The sequence below is a fragment of the Falco punctatus genome, assembly GCF_963210335.1.
Source record: "Falco punctatus genome assembly, chromosome: 10".
Taxonomy (NCBI): domain Eukaryota; kingdom Metazoa; phylum Chordata; class Aves; order Falconiformes; family Falconidae; genus Falco; species Falco punctatus.
In genome coordinates this window covers 1,233,568-1,257,721 of record NC_137590.1, presented here as the reverse complement: position 1 = coordinate 1,257,721, position 24,154 = coordinate 1,233,568, and the positions used below count along the sequence as shown (strand labels likewise).

Genomic DNA, 24,154 nt, shown 5'->3' with positions numbered 1-24,154 from the left:
AGGGCCCTGATCCTGCTTCAGTCTCATCACTGGTGGGGATGTGGTTTGTGGCTGTACAGCCACAGGGATGCTGTTGCTCCCTTCTCCTGGACATAAGTTCCTCGTGGTTGGGAGAGGGTCAGATGGGGAGAGACACAGGTGCCTTTAGGCATTCAAAAGACATGAAACAGGCATCCTGTAAGCAGAGGATTGGGTTAAAACCCACAAATACTCTAATAAAAGCCCCGCCAGCACTGGCTTCGGCCTCTGTGAACCTCCAAGGTAGGTGCTGAACTCCTTTTTGCTCGTGTGAGTACCAAGCTGGGCAGACGTGGCAGGGACAAGTGGTTCAGGTGGAGCGTTGGGAAGGCTGTCAGGCATGCCGTGCCTCCCTCCTGCCGGGCAGCGCTCCCCGGGGCCGGGGGGTCTGGCTGAGCTGGGGGCTGTGCACACCATGATAAATGGGTTTTTTCCCATCACGTGTCAGGTCCAACCTGAGGCATGGCTTGGGTCTCTGGTCTTTGTCTGCCGCTCTCTCTCCCTTTCCCCCTCCTTTTCCTGTCTGTTTTTCGCCTCCTCTCTCTGCTCTGGGCTGGCTCTTCCCCCTGCTCTGTCTCCTCCTCCTTGTTCATGCGGTGGCTCTGGACATGGAGGTTTTGCAGTTGTGGGTTATCGGGGATGTGCCATGCGGTGGCTGCTCTGCCTGTCCCCCTGCCTGTGCACTGGGGCTTCCCTCGCCCACTGAAGGCAGGATCCGGCCTCTGCTGCAGCGGTGTCAGCGCTGCGCTTGGCGGCGCTTCGTGCTGTTGCGCTGCCGGGGTGCGAGGCACCTCTGTGGAGCGGTGCCAAGCCCCAGCGCTTGCTCTGTGGTGATGTCCCTCCTGGGGGCGGGGCAAGGAGCCACGTGCCCTGCAGGCAGGGATGTGCCGGGTGTCACGCTCTGCACTTCAGTGTGTACGGTGGCGATGAAAGAGCTTCTGTTCAGCTCTCGCTGCTGGTACATCTCCAAGCTGACTCGTGCAAGTGGGGTGCTTGGGTACGTGTTTTGGAGGCAGTGCAGTGTTTGCTGCCCCAGGACCCATGTAAGGGATGGGGGGGAGGGTGATGCAGGGAAGTGCCGGATTAACTTGGGATGAAGACATGTAGCGGGTCCAGCTCCCTGCCAAGCAGCCAGTGCAGGAGCTAAGCTCTCCTTCCCTGCCGGTGTGTGCATGGGGAAGGATCCTGGCAGGACTGCAGCCTGTGCCAGCTCTCTGGTGCCTGGCCTGCGATGAGTCAGGTGTTTGCAAGCCAGGGGGGCGGATGGGACTGGCACCAGCATCCACGTGGGACCCTCCCACCATGCCAAGGGGCTGCGGTGCAGTCACAGAGCTCCTGGCGAGGGGGGAGCCCAGCAGTGGGATGGGAAGGCAGCCCAGTTCCCAGCTCGGCTGCGGTACACATCAATCACTGTGCGGGGGTGTTGGGGCTGGGGAAGAGACAGCTCTGCAGAAAGCGCTGCCTCGGACGCGGCAGCAGCCTGGCAGCAGTGAGCTGCGCTGGAGGCATGGGAAGCTGGCACCAAGGTAGGGCTGGCACCGCCACAGGAAAGGCAGTTACGCGGGATGCTCTGCGGTGCGGCAGACTGCCCATGGAATGCTCTGGACTTTAGCCAGCAGCGGGTGCCCAGCATGGGGAGCACCATCCTGGGTGGGATGTGGGTTCTGGAGCTCGGGTGAGGGGAACAGGGCACTTTTCCAGCTGGGGAACGGTTTGAGGCAGTGCACATCTCTGCCCCTGCCAGTGCAATGTGAGGAGCAGTGTGCAGTCTCCAGGAGCTGGGGACACCCTGTGTTTCTGATGCCTCCCTCCCCCCACCCCCCTCACCATAAACAGGGCAGCTCATATGTTTTTTTGGCCTTGCTGCAGAACAGTGCAGGATTGCTCTCCGGGCTGCCTGCTGCACTGCGGAGCGGTTTGGGGATTTGCATGTCCCCCAGTGCCAGGGGGTGAGGACTGGGTGGCAGCAGGGCTTAGGGGTGCCGCATGTTGCTGGGGCTTTGGGGACCGCTCTCCCTGTTCACTTTGTATGTGTCCCTGGAGGATACCCAGGACTCCCTGCTGGGACTCCTCTGTGTTTCAAGGATGGCTGGAAGGCACTGCTTGTGGTGCCTGTGCACTCATCCTGCCCATCCCTTGCCAGCTCAGCCTCTGCCCCATGGCAGGGGTGCTGGGTGCTGCGGCCCTGGTGAGCTCCTCCATTGTTCTTGGGGGCTGGCAAGTACCTAGACCCCCTGCCCAGTGTCACGCAGCCACTGTCACCTGCCTGTGCCCCGCTTGCTCCCCATCTCCGGCTCTCTCCACGGCAGCTGCCTGTCCTGCAGTGTGGTGGTGGGCTTTGCTGCCAGGATCAGCCACCCTCGGACCCTCAGCAGCTGCCGAACGCAGTGGCAAGGGAGGAGGGTGCTTCGTTGCTACCCAGCTCTGTGCACCCCAGTTACGCTGGAGCTCGTGGAGACCTGTTTGGGCACTCAGCATGGGGCTGTGGACAGAGACGTGCCTGCCCGTGTCCGTGATGCTTCAGAAGCGCAGGGAGCAACGGGGGAAAGCAGAGCCCAAGCGAGAAGGGGGGATGCTCAGCGTTGAAAACAGCCCAGCAATAGGGAGTGAATGGGCAGGGGGAAGGGGAAAGCAAGCTTGGGCGAAACCCTGTTTGCAGGTGGCAGGGAAGGAAAGGCTCTGGGGGGAGCGCTGTGGAGGCTGGAGCCAGGATATGCTGGGGAAGTGCGGGGGCAGAGCGTCTGGGAAAGCCGTGAATCCACACTCCAACTTGAAAGGGGAGAAGAGGAAAACACCAAGGGAGGGAGGAGCAGGCAGGGAGATGATGGGTGGAGATTGTTGGCGTGACAAGCAGGTCTACTTGTGATCCTGCTAAGGCTTTTTTTGCAGTCACCGTTCCCACGCGCCTGTTTTGGTAGCCCGGAGCTCCTGCTGGCTCCAGCCGTTTCTCCTGGTGTTTGCCCTGAGGAGGTGCCCCCAGCCCGGTTTGGGTCTGGCTGCAGCAGAAGCGAGCCAGCCCTTGCTATAAACCAGGCTTGTGCTTCACTCTGGGCACCAGGGGCTGCAGGTGCAGAGGAGCCCCCCTGGCCAGCGCCCTGCTGGGGAAGGCTCCGGGCACCTCTGCCACCACTGCCCGGGCAGCTGCCGGCCTCGGCGCAGGAGCTCGCAGGGAACGTGTGTGAGCAAGGCCAGTGCTGGGGAAGGGCTGCGGTGGCCCGGGTAGGCTGCCTGCCCTGCAGGATTGAGTCCTGCCCCTGCTGTGGTTAATAACAGAAACAAATCAGATTATTTGGGACAGCATTTCCACTGGTCTTGGTCAAGTTTGCTGCAGCTGTGGTCTCAACCTCTGCTAAAGGTTTGTGATGGGAAATATGTCAGTTAAACTGTCCCTTTGGCAGCATGCTGGCACCCGTGTCCTTTTTCAACCCATGGCCCCCCACCTCGGGGTCTCTGTAGGGGCTGTCCTGTGAGGTGGGGCAGCAGAAGCTGCATTTTGCATCCAGAAAGTGCCGCGTGACCAGCTTCATGCTGTCTGAAAGCGTGCTTTCTGCCTTTAAATCAGGGGTGGTTCCTGCTTAAGGCAGAGACGCTCCCACATAAGCATCTTCTGCTTTTGAAGCTCTTGAGAGCTACAGGAAAGTCAATCCCTAGTGTGTGGTGGGGCCAAGTTGTGCTGGTTCCGGGGAAAAGGGGCAGTGGCCAGGATCCCAAAGCAGGGTGGCAGGAGAAGCCAGGCCACAATGGGAGCAGGGAGATGGTCCCTGGGGGCTTGCCAGGCCCCTTTGCCAGGGCTCTGCCACCTCTGCATCATGCTGTCATCAGCTTCAGCTGGACGTTTAGGGTCCCTGCATTGGGCTCCTTGCCCACTGTCAGAAGGTTTGAGCTGGAGCTTAATATGCAAAACTAGGGCTGTCTGGGAAGGGCGGGATGAATTCCCAGCTTGCTACCCTTAAACAGCCCCCATAATTTCCTCAGGGATCAGTGTTTGCTGGTGCAGGGAAAAAATAGTTTGGAAGAATGCTTAGAAACCTCAAGTAAAAAATGCAGCAGTTTTGGCCCAAAGTGATGGTTGTCATTTCAGAGGTTTCACATCGATTAAAAAATTCACACGCTGAGAACCAAATGGAAGTGGTTGAGAATGATCCACGCAGGGACTGGAGCTGGGAGCTGGCAACTGCTTGAATTTGCAGTGGAAAAACAGCAGCCCCGTTTGCAGAAAAAATAAACTGCTGGTGACCTTTGAAATCTTCTCATGCTCTTGGCCAGGCACTGATGTCTGTTAGGAGAAGCTGAGCTGATGTTTCTCAGGGGCTGGTGGCAGGTTGTCCTGCCTGTTCTGGCCAGGAGAGCACAGCCCTGGGGCAGGGGGTGAAGTCCTGGCTCTTCTGGTGTGAACCAAGTCCCTCCACGGCGGCTGCATGGCCAGCACAGCCACCACGGCCGCAGCAGCTCCGGGGCAGGCTGAGCCCGGCTGTGGGAGCACAGGCTGACCAGTGCCACCCCCTTGCCTCCTGTCTGTCCCTTCCCGCCCGCCCTGGGAGCCTGTTTTAGCAGTTTTTCTGGGTAAGGTTTCACATCTCCCCATTGGGCTGAGGGCACCTGAAAGGCAGAAGTGGGACAAGAGCTACAGTGTGAGATGTTCTCTTTGTAGTCAGTAAGTTTGTGGGTGGCAGCAAAAGTTGCCTTTCCCTGCCTGACTTAGATCATGGTCTTGGCTGGAGTCTTGCTCTCCCACACCTGCTAGAACAGCATTTAGGTAGTTGGGACTTACAGGAGGTGATGGTGGTGGGATGTCATGTCACCAAGTAACTCCTCGAGCCCCAGGGTGGCAGAGTTTGTGACCTGGAGCTGTTCTGAGACCTCATCCCTGTATTAATGCTGCTGGGCCTGGGGCAAAGCCTGGGGTTTGGCAGCTCAGGGAGGAGCTGGCTCCCTGCCTGTGCCATGTGGGCTGTCATTCCAGAAACAGGGACCAGAAATACCCCATATGGTGGGCTTCCACACTCCAAAAAAGTGCAGTTTTTCTGGTGTTGCAGGCACTACTCAGGGCCGCTCCTGTGGCTGCTGTGTGGGCAAGGTGGGTGATGTGACCTTGGACAGATGTTGCTGGTTGAGCCAGCTCATCCAGTCACAGCCCTCAGGCACGCTGGTGGTGGTGATCCCAGCTGGTCCTGCACAGCTGGACATGGTCTGGGGGGCTGGTGGGGCCTGAGCAGCCCGAGTGGCAGATGGGTGACGGTCACAAAGGGCGCTTGATGACCTGCATGCACATGGACCATCCCAGGAGCCGTCACCAGCCCCACGCTGTATTTGCATAAAAGTTTCAAAAACTTAAAGGTTGCAGGAAACATGTTTCTGAGCACCCCAGCATGGAAAGTGCCTTCCCCTCCCCTGTGCCTGGCCCCAAGTTTATTTTTGCATCTTGCATGGGACAAGCAGCTGGAGCCAGAGGCAGGTTTTGTCCCACCACCACACAGGGTCCGGCCACGCCAGCCGTGGGAACCCAGTGTGCTGCTGCTGCTGGGAAGTCCAGAGGGGAAAAAACCCCAGCCATCCCGGATGCAATATGTGGAGTCGTTCGTGTCTGTAATTTCCTGTCTCAGTGCAGCCTTTACCTTGACTCACAGCCCGTTTTTTCCTCCCAGGATCAGCCCTCCCATTCGTGAAAAATACTAGTGAAGGTACCGAAGACCCCAGGGCTGGGGGGAGCAGGGGGTTATGGCCAGCCCCACTCCCTGCTGTGAGTGCAGAGTTGGGGCGTGACGATGGGGGGTCCCTGCCACTGGTGTCCTTCCCCACACCACTGGCTCTTCTTCTCTGGCTCAACTAAGTACGAAATCCTGATGTCCTGTGCTGCTGCCACCGGCGGTTTGCAAAGCCAGCTCTGGGCACGGAGGGGGAGCGGGCGCCTGGCAGCAGGGCAGGGCTGGGCAGGTCCCCTGCCCCTGTGGCCAGGGCATCCCGGGCTGCCTTGCCAGCATCCTCCATCCCTGCATGCCTGGGTGACACCTCCTGTCTCTCCTTGTGGTTGGCGGGGGCAGAGCAAGGTGACCAGCGGCCATGACCACGGAGACGGGCCCCGGTTTGGAGGTGAAGAACGCGCAGGAGGAGGCTCCGCAGCAGCAGCTGGAGGCAGCCGCGCAGGGCCCCACCGCCGCAGCCAGCCCCGCCGAGGGCAATGAGAAGCCCGGGGCACAGTCCGACGCCCGAAACATGGAGCCGGTGAGTGGGTGACAGCTGGGTGCTGTGAAATGTGGCAGAGAGGAGGGCGCAGCGGAGGAAGGGAACGTGCCACCGCTCTCTACTGCCCATCGCCATGTCCTTGCTGCAGCGTGGGGGCTGCAGGGAGCCCAGTGGGGTGGGCACCTCCCCTGTGCTGTCAGCCCTGGGGGAACATCCCGGAGGGGATGAGGGTGGGCTCTGCCGGCTGCCTCCCAGCTTCCTGCACAGGTCCCTGCAGGCAGGACGGGCAGAAGGAGCAGCGTGGCAGCCTCAAAGCACTGACTGTGCTGGAAATGGCACTGCTGGGGCTGCTGGCCGGGGCAGGGGGTCGTCAGCCCCCGTCAGCTGCCCTCTTCTGCCTGCTCTTGGAGGGCTTTCCCTATCTGTCTGCCTGTCTATCCTGGCAGTGGTGCCAGTAACCCTGCGCGTCTCCCTTCTCCAGGGAACAGAGATGGAGGAGAAGGACTACAGCGAGACTGATGGGCTCTCTGACAAAACAACCCCCAGCAAGACCCAGAAGTCACCCCAGAAAACCACCAAGAAAGTGAAGAGTGCCCTCTGCAGAGTGACTCTGCTCGATGCCTCCGAGTATGAATGTGAGGTGGAGGTGAGTCCCAGCTTCAGGGGGCTGCATGGGCACCAAGGAGGGGGACATGTCTCAGCCCAGGGACCCTGCCCAGCCCAGCGAGTCGCTGACGTCAGGGCTCTTCCAAGGACAGCTTTGTAGCACCTCTCTCCTAGGGGAAAGGATCCACATAAATAGCTGTTTAAGTTGAAATTGCAAAATAAGGAAAAAATCTGGACAGACACGTGTGTGCATGTGTTGGCGGAAAGAGGCTGACACACATGGAACCTTACGGCTGTCCCAGGCAGGTTTGTGTCCATCCTCTCTGTGTTCGTGTTCCCAAGGCTTGCTGTCCTTCCCCATAAAGCCAGCAGACCAGGGACCGCACGGCGAGGTGTGTCAGAGCCTGGCAGCGGGAGCCCCTGGTTGCAGCTGGGGGCAGTGAGCTGCAGGGGCTGTGCCACTTGGTGCCCTGGGCTGCCGTCCCTGGGGCACATGATGAGGGTCCTGTGGTAAATGGATGCCTTGGAGAGGGGAGATGGGAGCTGCTGGGCTGGGAGGCTGTAAACAGGGGAGAAACACACGGGGGAGGGGTTGTTCTTCCATCTGCATGAGCCAGTCTGAGCCTCACTGCCACCAGTAACGAAGGGAAATGCAAGGGTACTCAAAGGACCAGACAATGAGGGTGCCCTCCATCCCTGCCCATGACATGGGCTCTTCGTGGCTCTTTTTTGTCACACCATGCTTTGGGACCCAGCCGCCACCACGAGGAGGGTGTTGGGAAGGAGCTTGTCCCACAGGCAGCACCGGCTGCCACAAACTCTGGGGCATATTTGTCCCAGCTTCCTGCTCTGAAGCAGAGGCGCCTGGGCTGGCTGGATTCCTCGCTGGTTCAGCATCACTGTCTCCTGGTGTGATGAGGGATGTGCTGGGTGGGCACTGGGTCTCCCTGGTCCGTGGGACCTGCTGTCTGCACTGCACCGGCTCAGCTTGACCGTGTCCCATCCCCGCAGCCCCAGGACCACCTGGGTGTCCCCAGAATGGTGCTGCCGGGTGAGAGGGCTGCTTTTAAAGGCAGCCCAGCATGTGTCAGTGGTCACCTGCAGAGCTAGAGCTGCCCTGACCCTCCCCAGTGCTGCCTGCCTGCACCCAGTGGGTGCTGCCTGTGCCTGCTGGGTCTGCAGGAGCACAAGGGAGTCAGCTCACCATCAGCCTCTCCGTGTCTCCAACAGAAGCATGCCCGAGGGCAGGTCCTCTTTGATATGGTGTGCGAGCACCTCAACCTCCTGGAGAAGGACTACTTTGGACTCACCTTCTGTGACTCAGACAGCCAGAAGGTGAGCATGGGGGGTCCCTCTGTGGCCGCTGCTGCCGCCATGGTGGGGGGGGCCCCCCTGACCTGCTGTCCCCTCGTTGCAGAACTGGCTGGACCCCTCCAAGGAGATCAAGAAGCAGATCCGCAGTAAGTGCCTGGGAAGGGTCCATCCTCCCCAGCCCTGGGGTGTCCCGGGGCCCCTGGGTGGCTCAGTTGTGACTGTCCTCTGGCAGGACCCTCCCCACCTGCCCTGGAGGGGACCTTTGGCAGCTGCCCTGAGTACCCGGATGCTGTTGCTCGTTTGGCTGCCTGTTACCCACCTCTCCTCTTAGTTGTGACAGGTGTTGGGGAGCAAAGGACCCCGTCTATGCCACTGGAGAGCTGGCTGAGACCTGGTCTCTTTCTGGGTGCCATCCCCACCTGCCCTGCACAGGGAGGACGGGAATGGGGGAGAAGAGCGGGGGGCTTGCTGGGACAGGTCCTGGGGTTCCTTTGCCCGTGATGTTGCCTTGCTGCGGTGGCAGAAGGGCTGTTGCCCAAGGTCTCACCTTCTGGGGCATATGAGGCTTTTGCTGTGACATTGGTAGTCCCACTGAGCTGATGGCTCCTGAAGTTGTGATGCTTTTCTCTCCCTAGCTGTTTGGGGAGGATTAACCAAGTTGTGCTGGTGTCTTGAGGGCTGTTCTGGAGCCCCCTTGTCCCTGCCCTGTGCCAGGCCTGGGGGGAGTAGTTGGGACCCTTAGTGGATGTCGGGATGCTCCTGCACACCTGTGTGCAGCCAGCATGGATGCTGCCCTTACTGCTCTCTCCCCTCCCTAGGCGGGCCCTGGAACTTTGCCTTTACCGTGAAGTTTTACCCTCCAGACCCTGCCCAGCTCACAGAGGACATCACAAGGTGAGAACCATCCCTGCATGGGCACAGCTGGGGGCAGCTCCCAGGGGACCATCTGGGAGCGTGTGGAGGGACAGAGCTCAGGCAGGATGTGGGTGGCTGGGGGATGTCTGGGAGCTTGCTGCCCTGCCGAAATCATGCAGAGCGGGCTGGGAAGGTGGCTGTGGGAGGTGGCAGTCCCCACGGGGAGCATTACAAGGTGGGGTGCGTATCGCCGCTTCCCAGGGAGCCCCAGCCTCCTCCGGAGGGCATGTGCCTGTGCCCTGCTCTCACCCTTTTCCCCCTCCTGCAGATACTACCTGTGCCTGCAGCTCCGTGCGGACATCATCACAGGGCGCCTGCCCTGCTCCTTTGTCACGCATGCCCTGCTGGGCTCCTATGCTGTGCAGGCTGAGCTGGGTGACTATGATGCTGAGGAGCATGTGGGTAACTATGTCAGCGAGCTGCGCTTTGCCCCCAACCAGACGCGGGAGCTGGAGGAGCGCATCATGGAGTTGCACAAGACCTACCGGTGAGCCCCAGAAGAGGACAGGCTGGTGGCCAGGAAGGAGGAAGGCACTAGACAGCTGGTCCATGCGTGGTGGGGCGCCCAGCCATGTGTCTCCCTCTCTGTCTTCCTGCAGGGGAATGACCCCCGGGGAAGCGGAGATCCACTTTCTGGAGAATGCCAAGAAGCTCTCCATGTACGGGGTGGACCTGCACCATGCCAAGGTACGGGGCCATGGGGCTGCCAGAAGAATGGCCAGTGCCACCACCCAGCCCTGCCTGCACACCCCTCCCCACCCAGCCCCTGCCTTCCACAGTGAAGGTGCAACAAGGACATGGTCCTGGGCAGGTGGCTCGGGGTGGCCCTGCGCTGGACCAGAGGACCTCCAGAGATCCAACCTCATCCAGTCTGTGATTCCGTGACCTCACTGTCAGCAGGTTCCCTGTGGCAGAGCACAGAACAGGAAGGAGCGTGGCACTGCTGGCTGGACTGGTTGTTACTGGGCAGCTGAGCAGTCCCCTCCTGTCCCTCTTGCCTCCTCCAGGACTCAGAGGGTATTGACATCATGCTGGGTGTCTGCGCCAATGGCCTCCTCATCTACAGGGACCGGCTGAGGATCAACCGCTTTGCCTGGCCCAAGATCCTCAAAATTTCCTACAAGAGGAGCAACTTCTACATCAAGATCCGCCCGGGTGAGGTGGGTGCCATGCACCGGTGCAGCCCCAGGGCACGGCAGGCTGCCTGCTCTGCTGAACTGGGGCTGCCTGGTGGGGAGGTCCTCGCCTGGCTCCAGCCTCTGCTCCGGGGTCCCAAGTTAATGACCATGCTGACCATGAGAGCACATCTCCTGTGGCATATGGAGGCTTTCCAAAGGTGCTTTCCTGTTCATTCTCATGGGCAAAGTGTCTTCATCAGGCTGAGGGCACCCTAGGCTCCTGTCCCACCAGCCAGATGCCATGATTCGGCTGGCAGGGGGAAGTCACCCAGGAAGGGGGGTTGAGGGCCATTTTTGGTGTCTTCCGTGCTTCACAGAAAACCATCAGGAGGCTGTTTCGTTTGCTTTCCAATTTTATTTTCACTCTTTTTAAGTGCACGGATAGGAGAATGCATTTCCACCCACATTTTCCAGCAGGCAGGAGGGAAAGGACAGTAAATCTGAAACAGAGATGCCCTCTCACCAAACCGAGCTGTAAAAGGTTTTTGTTTCTTGAGGGAATTTATCTTGCACTGAAAAGCCATCTACAGTTGAGGAAAGTGCTTAGGCCAAAAGTGTGGGGGCGTGATCCCACCACCTAGTGGGGCTGGGCATGGACCTTTCCAGCACTGCTTTGAAGACAACTGTTTTTTTGCATGGTCGTGGCTTCTGCCAAGGCAACCTGAGTGCCTCTGCAAGGTCCCATCCCATCATGTCCTCTAGAGCAGGATCTGCCTGTAATGGTGTGCCTCTGTCTTCCCCAAGTACGAACAGTTTGAGAGCACCATTGGCTTCAAGCTGCCCAACCACCGCTCCGCCAAGCGTCTCTGGAAGGTCTGCATAGAGCATCACACCTTCTTCAGGTGAGGAGACCTTTGCCAGACTTCCCTTCTTGGAGGCAGACAGGCTCTGCCCCTGCCACAGTGGGTACATGTTGGGGGCAGCTCTGGGGGGCATGGCTGGGGCTCGCTGACGGCACTGCGCCTCTCTCACCCCTAGGCTGGTGTCCCCGGAGCCACCCCCCAAGGGCTTCCTGGTGATGGGCTCCAAGTTCCGCTACAGCGGGCGGACGCAGGCGCAGACACGGCAGGCCAGCGCCCTCATTGACCGCCCGGCTCCCTTCTTCGAGCGCTCCTCCAGCAAACGGTACACCATGTCTCGCAGCCTTGACGGAGGTATGCCCCAAATTGGGGAGGGGGAGGGAGATTGGTCCGCTGGCGGGAGCGAGGGGGATGCTGTTCAGCTCATCTCTGCGAGCTGTTTGGCTCATTTGGCAGGGTCACAGCAGCCATCAGGCTTCCTTCTGGAGGCTGTCCCCAACCACATCCCTGTGGCAGAGGGTCTGTCCCCACCCCAAGTGATGGCTCAGGCTGCACATGAGCCGGGGGCCGTGGCAGGGCTGGGGTCAGGCAGCTTGGGGAAGGGGCTACGCCTGGCTCCCCATCCCTGGGGACCCCTGGGATGAGCCATCCCTGCTGCAGGGCGTGCGGGGCTCCTCGGTCCCCGGGTCTGAGCAGGCAGGGCGGGGGGCAGGGGATGGGGGAGGTTGGGGGGGGCAGGGCTGTGGTGACCCAGGCTCTCCCCCACGGGCAGAGTTCTCGCGCCCAGCCTCTGTCAGCGAGAACCACGACGCCAGGGCGGAGGGTGAGAAGCAGGACGAGGACGGTGAGTTTGGCAGCAGGAGAAGGTCTGAGATGGAGGACGAGGAGGTGACCACCCCAACGAAAATCAAGGAGCTGAAGGTACAGACAAGGCGGAGAGAGGAGGGTGGCCGTGGAGGGGTAGGCTGGATCACATCTGGAGAGGGCAGACAGGGGACCTGGCACAGGCAGCAGGGCTGGGCTGCAGGTAGGATCGCCCCAGGGCATGGTTCCCCGCAGCCCCTTCTCTGCCGACAGTGCCTCAGGCTGGTGGGACCCCTAGGACACAGCTCACGGCCTCACCGGTGGAAATGGGGCTGTCGCAGGGGCTTGGCTTGACTCTGATTCCCCAGCACCCTCCAGGTGGTCTCAAAGCTTGTCCCCAGACAGGGCTGGACCCGAGAGCAGCCCTGCTCTGGGACAGGGATGGGGATGAGGACAGGCCAGGCACACCAGTACCCACCACTGCCTGGGCACAGCCCACCCACTCCCTGTCCTGGCCCCCAGGCTGGCCCAGGGACACTCCAGCCCATTTCAGCCCCACAGTGCCAGGGGAGGGGGGGTCTGGTCCTTCTGCACCCTACAAGCCCATCAACTTAACTGTGATATTTGTGACAAGTTCCCTCGACTGACCCTGCTGGTTACTTTTAACCCTCTCTTTGCTGCCAGCCGGAGCACGAAACAACCCCCAGGCACAAGCAGGAGGTATTCTGTCTCTGGAGTATCTTAGTCCTCATCGGTGCATCATATTGTCCATCCTTTCCAAAGCAACACTCTGTGTCACCCTATTTACTGGAATACAAGATGCACTGGGGCGGGGGGTTGGATGCTAGAGAAGCCCGATGAGCAGATAGCTGGGGGCCTGCCCCAGCGCACACATGGCATCTTCTATCCCACTAAGTAAGGTAGTCCTAATCGTCTAATCGTCTGTGTGAGCAGGAGCCCTCCCAAGGCGCAAGGGCCAGGCCCCCGTGCTGAGTCCCTGGCCTGTTGCGAAGACCTGGCTTCTGCTCATGTTACTGACTCCGCCATGTCCTTGCCTCGTGTCTCTTCTCCGTCCAGCCCCGCAGCCCCAGCTCCCCCATGGAGGCTAGTCCCATCACTCCCGCTGGCGCCCTGACCTGCGCTCCGCTTTTGCCTGACCTCAGCTGCCTTCATCCCCTGCCCTGCCTGGTGGCCCTGCTCCCACAGCCCCCACTCCTGCAGCGTGGTGCCCCCACAGAGAGCCAGGCTGGAGCTCCCCGCAGCACCGCAGCTGCCGTCCCGCTGCGCCGGGGGCAAATGGGTCTCTGAGCTGCCTTCGGTGCCGGCAGCAGCAGGCACTGGCACCCACCCCCCGTGCCCAGGGCAGCTGCCTGCCTCTGCCCGGCCAGCAAGCGGGCTGTCGCAGGGAAAAGGGAGGCTGTGCCCTCCCCTGCACGAACTCCCGTGTGCGTGGTGGTCCCCATCAGGAGCGGTTCATCCCAGCCAAAAATCCAAAGCTGCTCCCCCGGGATTTTCCCTCAGCTGGCAGTGGGAAGCAGACCCTTGCTGGAGGTGTTGAGGGGGGCGAACGCAGCCAAGCGGTGGGGTTTGCCACGCTGGTACCACACAGCCCTCACCATCCTGCTTGGCACCGCAGGGCAGACCCCGCTGGGGTGGTGGGCACCAGTCCTGGTCCCTCCCCTGCCCGCCTCATTGCTTACCCCGCTGCATGTGCATGTGCTGCTCCCCCGGTGTACCCCGAGCCCAGAGGTGGGCAAACACAAAGCACTTCACAGCTCAGGCATGGGGGTCCCTGGGGGCAGCTTTTTCACGAGTTGCGCTGAACCTTCAGGATCTGGAAAATTTGTTAAGAGTTTTTCATGGGACTTCCTTGGGTCTCTGGGCTGTCGCAGAGGAGAAAAACCGGGGAGGTATTTTAGGTGACCCCTTTTGAACCTCAAAAGAGGTTTGAGTTTGAAGCAGAAGCCTGGGTTCCTGCTCTTGCTGGTTCTTGCTCTGAGCCAGTTTGCCCACCTCTGCGGCAGGACGAGGGGAGCCACCCGGTGCCTGTACGGTCGCAAAATGATGCTCTAATGCCTAAACCCCAGCTTGCACTTGAGTGCACTGAGCTGTCCTCTCTGCGTCAGGTGAGACCCCAGCCCACCCCAGGCTGCCATTGGGCCCAGGCTGGTCCGTGGTGATCCAGGCTTGGATCTGTGCTGGACGTCTCTGACCAGCCCTTGACCTCCTGCCCTTTGGCAGAAGCCCACTTTGAAGGAGCTCCATTGGGAATGCCGGTTTCCTGCCTTGCTGGGACAGAGGCACGGGCTCCCTTCGTGCCTGGCACAAGAGAGCAGCAGAGGCGGCCGCTGGTATTGCCAGTGGGGCCCAATCCCTTGCTGGTCCCAACAGAGAGCCCGCTCTTCTTCCAGCTGGCTCAGCTTGTCCTCAGCAGGCCGTGCCAGCGATGCCGAGGGGCGCGCTGTGCCCTTCGCAGGGGGCAGCTGGCCACACGTATTCGCCCTCGTGCTGCCTTTTCGCTGCTCCTTGCAACGGTCTTAGTGGGAGCTGCAGACCAGGGTGCTCTGCCACGCTGCTCGTTTGGCTCTCGAGACCCTGAATTCAAGCCTGGTGTGAAGCAAACCATCCCAGTGCCCCTGCTCATCTCTTCTGCCTTGGCTGGTGCTTTATCACAGTTATCTTCTTCTTTCCTTCCCCAAGTTTTTAGACAAGCCAGAAGATGTTTTGCTGAAGCATCAGGCCAGCATCAATGAGCTGAAACGGACCCTGAAGGAGCCCAACAGCAAGCTAGTTCACAGGGACCGGGACAGGAGGCTGCCTTCCTCACCAGCCTCTTCCTCACCCAAGCATGAGGATGAAACACCAAAGGGAACCCCAGAAAAGGCCAGCGAGGTTTGTTCTGCTGCTTCTCTTACGGAGGGGAACACGCTGTTTGCGGGGAGGTGTTCCTCAGCTGTTGGGCTCTGAGTCTCTGCCTCCAGTGCTACCCTGCAGGAGCAGGGTGGAAATGACCTTGTGGGGACACAGGGTGGAGGGAGGGGGCCTCTGGCCAGGCTGCTGGCTCTGAAGTTTTGGGTGAGCTAACCGTTATCACACTGCTGGTGGTGATCTGCCCTTGTGCCTGGGCACTGCATGGGGCTGAACTTTGCACCCTTCTCTGGAGGGCCGTGTTTTGGGGGTGCCTGAGGGTTGGGCTGTGGCTTTTGTTGGCCCACAAGGTGGGGCTGGCCTCAGCCCTCGTACTGTCAGGGCTGCTGCGTGGCAGCACCCAGTGCAGCTCTTGCCTGAGGGGTGTCCTCAGCAGAGCAGGACCAGGCACCGGCGGCGAGGTGCCCCACGATGCTCTCACCAGCTGGGACCCAGCTGGTGGGAGCAGGTGCAGGCGTGAACGGTGCCACTGCTCTCATGCAGACTGCACGCATGTCCTCCCCTCCGGGTGTTTTGCCTGTTGGCTTTGTGGTGGGACCTGTGAGTGTGAAAGGAAAACACCTGGGGAACTGGAACTGGGGGTGCTAGGACGTGCAGAACCCCCAGTGCTGTGTGAGGGGCGCAGATGTGGTGCAGCTGGGTGCTCTGTGGCGCTGGGCTCTTGGTTGGCTCGGTGCAGGCAATACGTGGCAAGGACATGCCCACTGCCAGCCTGGATGCCCTCTCCCTGTCAGGGACCCTCCCTGCTTGCTCTCCCCTCTGTGATGTTCTGTCCCCCGTGGGGGCTCTGGAGCCAGTGCTGTGCCCGTGCCAGTGGCCATGGCTCCAGGCAGGGTGGATGCCACACATGGGACCTGCTTTGCCCCGGCTCCCTCCCAGGACAGTCGTGCAGAGCAAGTGAGGTGGGGCTGGGCTGTGCGGAGCATGCGGGACGCTGTGGGGCGGCTGGGCCAGGGGCTCTTTGCAGGGGATTCGTGATGTGCATGCACGCCTGCTAGTCCCCAGTGCTGACCAGAGAGCAGGGGCTGCAGGGTGACCCGGGCAGAGCGAGGTCACAGCCCCTCATCAAAGCACCAAGCTTGGAAGAGGAATAGGGACTTCAGCCCACATCTCTTTTACAAGCAAATATATAAAGTGCAGAGATGTAAATGGAGCATCTAGAGCTGGCATAGCTGTGGCCTCTGTTCTATCTATCCACTCATCCATCCATCTACCCTTCCATCCACCCACCTACCCACCATTTGTTTCTTTCATTCCTTCTCATGTGCTTTCTCTCTCTCTCCCTCCCCCTCTCCCTCTCCCTCTCTCTCTCCCTCTCTCTCTCTCTCTTTCCCCGTGGGTGCTGGGGTTCCCGTGCTGGCACAGACGATTGAAGAGGACACCGTAGACGGTTTTGCATCTGAGCACGGAGCTTCCCTAAGCATGGAGTCTTTCACGCAGAAAAGCCTTGTCTCCTCTCCTGAGGTTGTCACCATCTTCCTTCTCTCCCCACCCCTCGCTCTCACAGTGTGACCCCCCCCGTGGGGCTCTCCAGCCTGCCAAGGGGGTTTCTGCCCTCTGAGCAGAGCCTGAGCTGTTCGCTGCCCCCCCGGGCGGGTCCCCCCTCCAGTGACGGGCAGGATCCCTTGCCAGGACAGGGCTGTCGGTGAAATCTGCCCCCCTGACTGTTTCTTCTGGGCTGTGAGACAGGATCCTGGGAGAGACCTTCCAGTGGAGCCCTGCCGCGCACCCCCGGGTCTGGCTGCGCCCTGGGTGAGGGGGCCATGCTGGAGGCCAGTGCTGGGGGTCCCAAGGCAGTGCTGACCCCATGGCACAGGCACTCCACAGGGGCCTGCCCCAGGTGCAAGCAGGCAGGCAGCTACAAGCTGTCTTTAGCAATCCCTTGTGCTTTCCTTTCATTTTGGCTAGTTACAGTTCCCGGGGCCCAGGCACTCTGAAACAGGGCATCTCTGGAGGCATCAGGAGTGTCAGACTTAAGCCTCTGCTAAGCAGTCATGCTGCCTTTGATGTCCTCGCACAGTGCCCACGGGTGAGGAGTGTGGTCTCTTGGCACTGCTTGCCTGCAGGATTTATCTCGCGTGATGGTGGTTGTTTCCCAGGACAGCCAAGAGAAGATGCCACTGAGCAGGAGAAAATTGGTCTTTGAGACTTGGTTGTGGTGTGGCTGGATCCCGCCAGCAGTGCTGGGCTGCACATCCTGCCGAGGGCCCTGGGGAAGGCAGCAGAGCAGGAGCAGCACCAGGCAGGGGGCAGGTGGGGCAGGAGCGAGCTGGTCCCACTCTCGCTCCCTGGCATCTCCCGTAGTGCAGGAGTTGCCAGTGTCAGCAGGCTGTGCCCCAGCAGCAGAGCTGGAGCCTGAGCCCGAGCCTGGGCTGGCTGGAGCAGGCGGTGTGGGTGCGAGCGAGGGCCCGGGCACAGCCTCAGGCTTGAGCACGGGCGCCGGCACCTTCAGTGAGGCTTGCGCTCTGCAGCAGCACCCCCGGTCCACGCTGGGACCCTCTAGGTGCCAGTATTTAGGAGCCGGTGGGCAGAAACCACAGAAGGGAGGTGTGCTCACATCTTTTGATTCCGAGAGTCTTCTCCTCCACCCTCCAGAGACCCTCGGGGTGCTGGGGCTGTGCGGGGGTGCAGGTGCCAAGGTTGCTCACTGATGATTTCTCTCCAGGCATTAGTGGCTGAGACTCAGGAACTGATATGTGAGAACGTGTCCTCTACCAGCCTGTGGTCACCATGAGGAATCTGTGACCCCGAGAGGGTGATGACATGAGGACGGCACATCTGCAGCTCTTGGAGCTCTCATCATACTCAGCTAGAAAGTTTTTTGGTGCCTGTGGGCTCTAGATCCACTGAGACTGGGTTGTCTGTTACCCGCAGCTACCCGCATCTCCACCCTCCTCTCCATCCATCCCTCAGTCCTTGCTCCTGCTGGAGGACCGGAATGGGCTGGGAGGTTCCAGCAGTCTCTTCAGCTTTGTGTGACAAAGCAACCCAGTGTGTCATCTCTGTGTCTCAGGCTCACTCATTCTCCTCTGCTTGTTGTGAGGCTCATGCTTTCCCCTTGGGTGAGCTGGGTCTGCCTGAGCAGAAAGGAAAGGTGGCAGGGACACTGAGAGATGCCAAAGGGAGAAGCCTCCTGCCTGTCCTGGGCTCTGCTGAGGTCATGGACCTTGTTGGCAGGGGCAGAATGCTGTGTCTGCTCCATGCTGTCATTTCCTTTGTTTCTACCAACTTGCTGTCTCTTGTGATGTGCAAGCCACGGTGAGAATGGACTTCCCAAATGCTCCTGTTCCTAGAGCAGATGCAGTATGTGTCAGGGGGGGGAAGTGTGAAAGTAAACTATCCCTTGGGAAATCAGGGTTGCTCTATGGACAGACCCTTCCCAGCATCATCACTTCTTAGACTCAGCTCCTGCCTTGGGACATGCTCTGTCCTGCCAGCCTACTGACCTCTAAAGCTCCAGAATTTATTTTATCTTTCCTGGAGGACATACCCAAGTATCCAGATATTTGCTCCAAACATCCCTGAGAGTCCTCAGGCTCTGGAGACACAAGGGCTGCTGCGAGCAGTGGAACCAGAGCTGTGGCTGGACCTGGCACTGAGCACTCTGGAGCAGAGTTCAGATCACACCACAGAGTAGTTGGCTGTTCCCTTGGAGTGGGCTGTGCTCATCCCAACAAAATTTGAGAAAACTTGGAAATAAATCTGGAGCTTTTGGATTTTCCTTACTGGTTAAGAGGTGCTGTCATGGATGAACACGTTGTTCCAGGCTTCAGAAGACTTGTCTCAAGGCTTTTTGATCTACAACATATATCTCAAGCCTTAACTCAGAGAAGGAGCCTGAAGAAACTCATCATCTTTGTCCAGGGAAGGTCTCTGAAGGACTCTGGTTTGCAGCCAGAGAAGGGAATTGAGAGGACCTCACTGAAGAGGTTTGTACATGTGTTCACAACCTGTCCATCCTTGCCTTGGCTGCAGAAAAGGTTCAGCAATGAGACCACAGTGCAGGAACAGAAGAGAAGCTCTGTACCCTCAGGGAAGCAGCGTTCTGGTTGAATTGCACTGGAGCATCAGTACTGAACAGGAAGACTGGTGCTGAGGGAATGCCAGGGACCAACCTGGGCTTCCCAGCAGGCCCGGCACAGCTGCCGAGTTAGCGATAATGTTGCTTTCATGGTTCAAACCCAACTCTGAAAGATCTGGGTGCAACCTGGTGCCCCTGGCAGTCACTGACTGCCTCTGTTGCTGTTTCCATGGACTGAGAAGTAGAACCTGCGCTGGAGGCAGGTGTGGCCGAGAGCAGGTGGTGCATGGGAGCGCAGGGTGAAAGGATGTCGGAGAGGCTTGTGTGAGCAATGCTGTAGGGAGCTGCCATGGCACAGGTCTCCTGACGACCTAGCTCCTCCATCACGAGTGCACAGGGCTGCCTGGCTGTGGCAGGGTGCAGGTGCTATGGCACAGTCCCTGGCAGGGATCCGTCTTCCATCAGCAGAGGGTGCCCCTACCACCCTGTGCGCAGTACGGCTTGCGATGTGCGTGTGCCGCCCCAGCAGCTGCCCTGGCAGTGTGAAGAGCCTGTGCCGGGCGCCCCTGCCTCGGGCACCCCTGCCTCGGGCGCCCCTGCCTCGGGTGGCTCGGCGTTGCGGCAGGGGCCGGCAGCGGGCTGTGCCTGCAGCCTCCACGGTGCCGCCTGCCCAGGCACAGCCCTGCTGGCACTCAGGTGGGATTCTCAGGGGGGCAGCTGCACTTGTGCCAGAGCCCGTGGCGGGGGGGCAGGCGTGAGGGCTGCCGCTTGCCCGGGTGCTACCAGGGCAGGGCCTGGGGCAGCGTGCCCAGGGAGCTCCGCTTTCTTTGGCACCTGGCAAAGAAGGCAGGAAGCGGCATTTTTCTGCCAGGGACATTCATCAGTTTCTGATTCCCCTCCTTGTGGAAGCCCTTCCGCTAGTAATTATTCTTCCTTCTTTCCTCTAATCTCATCTTCTTTTCCCTTCCTTCTCGCTCTGCTTCCCTCTACCCCCCTGTTTCCCCTTACCCAGTATTAGGTTTCCATTTCGGGTGCAAGGGCTCCAAACATTCACCCCGACCTCCCCGCGTGGGGCACGGCTCACGTTTTCATGGATTGTTTTTCATAGTTTGTGGGGAGCGGACAGCCAGCCCCCGCACTCGGGTGGAGGGCATCCTGGTGCCGCAGGTCAGCCTTGCGCAGCCTGCAGGAGTGCTGCTGGCTCTGCCTGCGGGCTGGTGTTGGGCAGCCCGTGCCACGGGCACAGCCAGCCCCATGGTGAGCTCCGCAGGACCGTGCCCGCAGCATTGCCCTTTACGCCTGCATTGCCTGGGGTGGCTATGGAGGCTGCTGGGCTTCCTCATCGGTGCAAATGTTTTCCTGCTGCTGTCTTCTTGTGGGTTATTTTCTACCTTCTGTTCCAGAAGTGGTTAAATTTTAGCAGTGCTTTGTTCTTGGCACTTGTGAAGTCTTTAGCTGTCTTGAAGGACAAATATGTGAGTGTACAAAGTGTCTGTAGTAACAGGAATCTAGCATCCTCCCCTGCACAGCAGCAAAGATTCACCAGGTGGTGTATCGCATACCACCGTGTCCTTGCTGTGGGATGCTCCGCAACCTTTACTTGGTCTTTGCTGCAGTACCCGTAGCTGTCTCAGCTGCCAAGCCCGTGCTGGTCTTTTACATTTCACAGCTAACCTTTCATGTGTTGCATTTCCTGAACCGCTTGGTTTCAGCATATCTAGAAACCTCTCTGAAGTAATTGCTTCTGATGAAATTTCCCTGGAGATCAGAAAAGGAAGGATGGACTTTGGAGTGACCCTGAGATGCAGCATCTGGTAGGAAGGGGAAAGGGCCTTTCTGATGCCTAAAGATGTTTTCTTTACTTGCTCATGCTCCTGGAAATCTTGACGTAGTCTTAGGGCACGTTCATGAAGCTGAGAGTGAAACTACTCAAAACACAGACTGTTGCCTACGATGAAATCTCACCCTTTGTTCATGGAGATTGCTAGAGCCAGCTGAAAACAGGAGTCAGATGGGGAGCCCCAGTGGGTTTAACCAGCTGCATTCCCCTGCCTCATGAGAGATGCCCCAATGGCTGTTAATGTGTCTGCTGGGAGCATTGCTCCCACCTCTGTACTTCCAGCAAAGCTGCAGCTATTGCAGGTGTGTCAGTCAGCCACTGTCCTGAGCAGAACATGGTCCCTGCAGAGAACAGAGGGGCTCCGTCACTGCATCAGCCCCTTATTTTCAGTCCCTTCTCTCCATCAGCGTGTTGCCAGGCTCTTTGTATAGACTCTGCCTCAACTGTTGCATGAATAATAATAATAATAATAAATGATGTAGTCAGCCCTGTCTGATGCAGATCAGCTTTCTGTTACTCATGACAGCAGTCATCAGCAGTTAGGTGTAGTATGTTTGAATGCTAACTCTTCTTGCTCCAATTGCAATGCAGGGCTCGGAGCATTGGGTATTTATAGAGAGAGAAACTCCTAGGCTGGAAGCGGTAGCTCTAAAGAAAGCTCTGGGAGTCAAGAAAGAAGAAGCACATGCAGGTACCTCAAAGGTGAAAATGAGTGCGAGCATATTGAGAGTGGAGATGGCAGGAGGCAAAGCCAAGGAACTGGCAGGCCAGGAAGAGCCAGCAGATGCAGCCCTGGATACCCGGACAAGAGCAAAAATGATTGCTAGTCCAGAGGATTTTGAGTCCGTCTGGGAGGATGAGATCTATGAGAAGGAAAGCAGGGGGGAGCCCAGCCAGGAGGCAGAGTGCCTGCCAGCTGCAAGCGCAGAGGAGGAGCCCCAAGGGCAGGGCAAGGAAGCAACCACCAGTGAGCCAGGTCTGCCCAAGTCACGTCAGCAGCCTGAAGAGAGGCAAAGGGCCAAGATTTTGGGGCCAGAGCCTCCTCAGGGAGAGAGTGAGGTGTTCTCCAAGGAGCGTGCTTCTGCAGCCTCCAGGAAGCAGGAGGCCAGAGCGCCGTCCACAATCACAGAGCTTGTTAAAATTAAAGTGAAGGCTGGCGACGACAGCTCAGAGACTTCTGCGAGCCAGAGGATCATCTACTTAGGAGATCCAGAGGGAGAGGAGGACAGTAATGCACACCTGCTCACAGGGGCTGGTGGACGGCTTGGCTTGGAGGAGAGACTAGAAGCCACTGTGAACATGTCTGGGGAGGGATCCGAGCACGTAGCACCTGAAGCAGAAGGGTTCCATCCCTCTTCCTCGGCCAGTCAGCAACACAGGGCAGTGTTTGGAGAACCTGCTGAAGCACCGGAGACGCCTGGGACAGGCTGTGATGGGACCAGCCTGGCGGGACGTCCCACCATGAGGCAGGAGGAAGGGCTGCCCCTGCAGCGAGAGGAAGCATCTGCTGGGCTGGCAGGCTGCGAAGCACCCGAGGGAGGTGAAGCCCTACTGTGGTCCCGAGGGGCGGGACCAGAGGAGACACATCGGCAAAGCTCAGTGGGAGGCTTGAAGTTGTGTGACCTGGCAGGGGATGGCCGCAGGGCTGAGGAGCACAGAGGCAGCCCAGTACAGAGCCCGGACATCTGCACCGCAGTGGGGGAGCTCTCGGGAAGGACTAGGGCAGACAGCAATGAGGAGGAAAGTGCCAGAGTGGTTCTTCAGATGGAAGAGATAGAGACCAAGTCACCTCTGTCAGCTGTGCCTTGTCAGGGCCACCCTCACACCACCGTGGGGTCAGAGGGGGATAAGCCCAGCGCTCCTGCCCCTTCGCCCTTTCCCCAGCCATCCAGCCCTGTCCCTGCAGAGCCAGCCTCAGGCACTGAGCCTGAGGGCAGAAACCTGTCCCAGGGCAGCGGCCCTGTAAGAGCTGTGGGCACACCCAAGGACGTGAACCCCTCAGCGGAGGTGGCACACGAGGAGACAAGCCCTGCAGTGAGCAAAGGAGCACCCAAGGACATGAGCCCTGCAGCAGAGGTGGCAGTACTTAGGGGCACTGGTCCTGAATCTGAAGAACAACCCCAAGATGTGGGCTTTGCCACATGGAAACCACAGCAAGGTGCAAGTCCTGTTGCAGGAGGACCACCCCAAAACACAGATGCTACAGCAGAGCTGATCCAGGTCAGAGACCCAGCCACAGGGGAGATGGACCCTGTTGCAGCGAGGGCAGCCTCAAGCAAAGTTCCTGCCCCAGAAGAGCTGCTCAGGGAGGAGAAGCGCATGACAGAAGAGCTCTCCCAGGACTTGGGGCCCACATCAGGGAAGCTGACCAGAGTTGAAGACAAAAGTCCTTGCATGGAAGAACTGCCTCTCCAGGCAGAAGCAGCAGAACAACAGGCTGAGGCCGTGAAAGGAGACCTGCCCCAAGAGGGTCCCAGGGCTGGAGGGCTGCCCCACAGTGCAGATCCCAACGCACAAGAGCCACCCTGGGACTTGGAGTTTAATGTGGGACAAGATTTGCAGGGCAGGAGTTCTACCACAAGAGAAACCACCAGGGACAGGGACCTTGCTCCAGGGCAGCCACCACAGGATAAGTCTCCTCCCAGAGAAGCTGCTGATGTCCCGCACTCCCACACCCCTGTAGCAGGATTGTGTCAAGGAAGCGAGCCATTCTGGTTCTCTAACTTGATCTATGAAGGCAAGGAAGAGCTGCAAGCAAACAATGGGGCACATCAAACACAGTCTGGGTCATCGATGTGTGTGGCTGGGAGGACAGGAGCTGTGTCCCAGGAGCATGGAGATGTCACTGTGGCCACGGGTAGCTTGCAAGGCAGAGAGACCTACAGGAAAACCTCGGTGGCCTCTAAGATTAAGATGTTTGAGCAAAGCGAAACGGAGCGAAGGGCAGCCCAGAAGGGACAAGAGTGTGTGACTGAAGCTGAGACGTCAGCAAAAGCAAAGGGAAAGACAGGTCTGGCACAGGAGATGCTTTTGAACATGGGCCTCACCTCCCCGCTGGCAGTGCCAGTTACTTCAGTGGCATCCATGTCCAGTGTGGTCTCCTTGGCCCTTGAGCAAGGGGCTGGTTCAGGAGACACCTCCCAGCCCCTCTCTCTGAAGGAAGATGTTTCTGTTGACCTGGAGCATGAAGGAGAAGACAGTGCTGACCTGGCCTCCCCTGACTCTGGCTGCGAGCTCACACTGGCAGAAGCGGTGGTAACTCTTCCAATGAACTGTCCGGATGGAAAGTTCATGCGCATGTTGTGTGGCTCTTTATTATCATGTTCAGTGGCTCCTCACACATCCATTGACTGACAGCAGTGGCTTTGCATCCCCTGTCCTTTTCTGTATGTGTGTGTGGTCGGGCTTATTTGCTGAATGCAGACCCGCTGGCCAGTTGGTTCATCAGCTTTTGTTTTGTGACCCCCTCCGACATTTCGGCTCCCTGGAGAATGCCACTTGCTGAACCCGAGAGCGGGCACCCAAGCTTCATGTCCAGGAGCAAGAA

The 24,154-nt window shown here is 59.1% G+C and overlaps 1 protein-coding gene across 1 annotated transcript in view; it reads left to right on the top strand.

Annotated features, from left to right (window-relative positions):
* The window catches only part of EPB41L1 (erythrocyte membrane protein band 4.1 like 1), a 79,144-nt gene that overhangs the window by 43,694 nt on the left and 11,296 nt on the right, over positions 1–24,154 (top strand). Inside the window, exons 5-19 of the mRNA XM_080405344.1 lie at positions 6,060–6,240; positions 6,683–6,847; positions 8,038–8,142; positions 8,225–8,267; positions 8,940–9,015; positions 9,305–9,523; positions 9,636–9,723; positions 10,044–10,196; positions 10,959–11,056; positions 11,193–11,368; positions 11,787–11,935; positions 12,503–12,538; positions 14,519–14,710; positions 16,112–16,210; positions 21,199–23,862. Of these exons, the coding sequence (XP_080261470.1) occupies positions 6,079–6,240; positions 6,683–6,847; positions 8,038–8,142; positions 8,225–8,267; positions 8,940–9,015; positions 9,305–9,523; positions 9,636–9,723; positions 10,044–10,196; positions 10,959–11,056; positions 11,193–11,368; positions 11,787–11,935; positions 12,503–12,538; positions 14,519–14,710; positions 16,112–16,210; positions 21,199–23,862 (4,425 nt within the window). The 5' untranslated portion in view covers positions 6,060–6,078. The remainder of the gene's footprint in view (positions 1–6,059; positions 6,241–6,682; positions 6,848–8,037; positions 8,143–8,224; positions 8,268–8,939; positions 9,016–9,304; positions 9,524–9,635; positions 9,724–10,043; positions 10,197–10,958; positions 11,057–11,192; positions 11,369–11,786; positions 11,936–12,502; positions 12,539–14,518; positions 14,711–16,111; positions 16,211–21,198; positions 23,863–24,154) is intronic.